At 49.2% G+C, this 2,500-nt stretch overlaps 1 protein-coding gene across 1 annotated transcript in view; it reads left to right on the top strand.

The window, feature by feature from the left end:
• The window catches only part of LOC306928758 (protein O-GlcNAcase), a 70,319-nt gene that overhangs the window by 17,736 nt on the left and 50,083 nt on the right, over positions 1-2,500 (top strand). Inside the window, exon 3 of the mRNA XM_079509030.1 lies at positions 638-735. Within this exon, the coding sequence (XP_079365156.1) occupies positions 638-735 (98 nt within the window). The remainder of the gene's footprint in view (positions 1-637; positions 736-2,500) is intronic.

Here is a 2,500-nt window from a genome sequence, read left to right as displayed (position 1 = left end):
GTCTCTCCATCCTGTCTGTCTCTCCATCCTGTCTGTCTCTCTCCATCCTGTCTGTCTCTCTCCATCCTGTCTGTCTCTTCATCCTGTCTGTCTCTCCATCATGTCTGTCTCTCTCCATCATGTCTGTCTCTCCATCCTGTCTGTCTCTCCATCCTGTCTGTCTCTCCATCCTGTCTGTCTCTCCATCCTGTCTGTCTCTGTCCATCCTGTCTGTCTCTCCATCCTGTCTGTCTCTCCATCCTGTCTGTCTCTCTCCATCCTGTCTGTGTCTCTCCATCCTGTCTGTCTCTCCATCCTGTCTGTCTCTCCATCCTGTCTGTCTCTCTCCATCCTGTCTGTCTCTCTCCATCCTGTCTGTCTCTCTCCATCATGTCTGTCTCCCTATAACTTCAGCACCATGGACAGCTCCTAACTTAACTCTAATAATGTAATGTATTGTGAATGTCTCTCTCTCTCTCTCTCTCTCTCTCTCTCTCTCTCTCTCTCTCTCTCTCTCTCTCTCTCTCTCTCTCTCTCTCTCTCTCTCTCTCTCTCTCTAATAATGTAATGTATTGTGAATGTCTCTCTACCAGGATGCAGGCCTGGGGTCTCTCTCTCTCTCTAATAATGTAATGTATTGTGAATGTCTCTCGCCCAGGATGCAGGCCTGGGGTCTCAACACGTACCTCTACGCTCCTAAAGATGACCTGAAACACAGACTGCTGTGGAGAGAGGTGTACTCTACTGAGGAGGAGGGTGAGAGACATTCACTTTACATTGCAGAGAGAGAGAGAGAGGTGTACTCTACTGAGGAGGAGGGTGAGAGACATCCACTTTACATTACAGAGAGAGAGAGAGGGAGGAGGAGGGTGAGAGACATCCACTTTACATTGCAGAGAGAGAGAGAGAGAGAGAGAGAGAGGTGTACTCTACTGAGGAGGAGGGTGAGAGACATCCACTTTACATTACAGAGAGAGAGAGAGAGAGAGAGAGAGAGAGAGAGAGGTGTACTCTACTGAGGAGGAGGGTGAGAGACATCCACTTTACATTACAGAGAGAGAGAGAGAGAGAGAGAGAGGTGTACTCTACTGAGGAGGAGGGTGAGAGACATCCACTTTACATTACAGAGAGAGAGAGAGAGGTGTAGTCTACTGAGGAGGAGGGTGAGAGACATCCACTTTACATTACAGAGAGAGAGAGAGGGAGGAGGAGGGTGAGAGACATCCACTTTACATTACAGAGAGAGAGAGAGAGAGAGAGAGACGTTGGAGGGCCTCAAAAAGCAGGGAAGGACATCCTCTCCTACTCTCCCCCCCATCCAGCTGTATTAAACCCTATGTATCCTCTCCTCTCCTCCCCTCTCTCTAACCCTATCTAACTCCATGTATCCTCTCCTCTCCTCTCCTCTCCTCTCTCTAACCCTATCTAACTCCATGTATCCTCTCCTCTCCTCTCCTCTCCTCTCTCTAACCCTATCTAACTCCATGTATCCTCTCCTCTCCTCTCCTCCCCTCTCTCTAACCCTATCTAACTCCATGTATCCTCTCCTCTCCTCCCCTCTCTCTAACCCTATCTAACTCCATGTATCCTCTCCTCTCCTCTCCTCCCCTCTCTCTAACCCTATCTAACTCCATGTATCCTCTCCTCTCCTCTCCTCTCTCTATCCCTATCTAACTCCATGTATCCTCTCCTCTCCTCTCCTCCCCTCTCTCTAACCCTATCTAACTCCATGTATCCTCTCCTCTCCTCTCCTCTCTCTAACCCTATCTAACTCCATGTATCCTCTCCTCTCCTCTCCTCTCCTCTCTCTAACCCTATCTAACTCCATGTATCCTCTCCTCTCCTCTCTCTAACCCTATCTAACTCCATGTATCCTCTCCTCTCCTCTCCTCTCCTCTCTCTAACCCTATCTAACTCCATGTATCCTCTCCTCTCCTCTCCTCCCCTCTCTCTAACCCTATCTAACTCCATGTATCCTCTCCTCTCCTCTCCTCTCTCTAACCCTATCTAACTCCATGTATCCTCTCCTCTCCTCTCCTCCCCTCTCTCTAACCCTATCTAACTCCATGTATCCTCTCCTCTCCTCTCCTCTCTCTATCCCTATCTAACTCCATGTATCCTCTCCTCTCCTCTCCTCTCCTCTCTCTAACCCTATCTAACTCCATGTATCCTCTCCTCTCCTCTCCTCTCTCTAACCCTATCTAACTCCATGTATCCTCTCCTCTCCTCTCCTCCCCTCTCTCTAACCCTATCTAACTCCATGTATCCTCTCCTCTCCTCTCCTCCCCTCTCTCTAACCCTATCTAACTCCATGTATCCTCTCCTCTCCTCTCTCTAACCCTATCTAACTCCATGTATCCTCTCCTCTCCTCTCCTCCCCTCTCTCTAACCCTATCTAACTCCATGTATCCTCTCCTCTCCTCCCCTCTCTCTAACCCTATCTAACTCCATGTATCCTATCCTCTCCTCTCCTCTCTCTAACCCTATCTAACTCCATGTATCCTCTCCTCTCCTCTCCTCT

This window comes from Electrona antarctica, assembly GCF_951216825.1.
Source record: "Electrona antarctica genome assembly, chromosome: 8".
In the NCBI taxonomy this organism is placed as follows: domain Eukaryota; kingdom Metazoa; phylum Chordata; class Actinopteri; order Myctophiformes; family Myctophidae; genus Electrona; species Electrona antarctica.
Note: the sequence above shows the minus strand (reverse complement) of the source record. Positions and strands in the feature narration are given on the sequence as shown.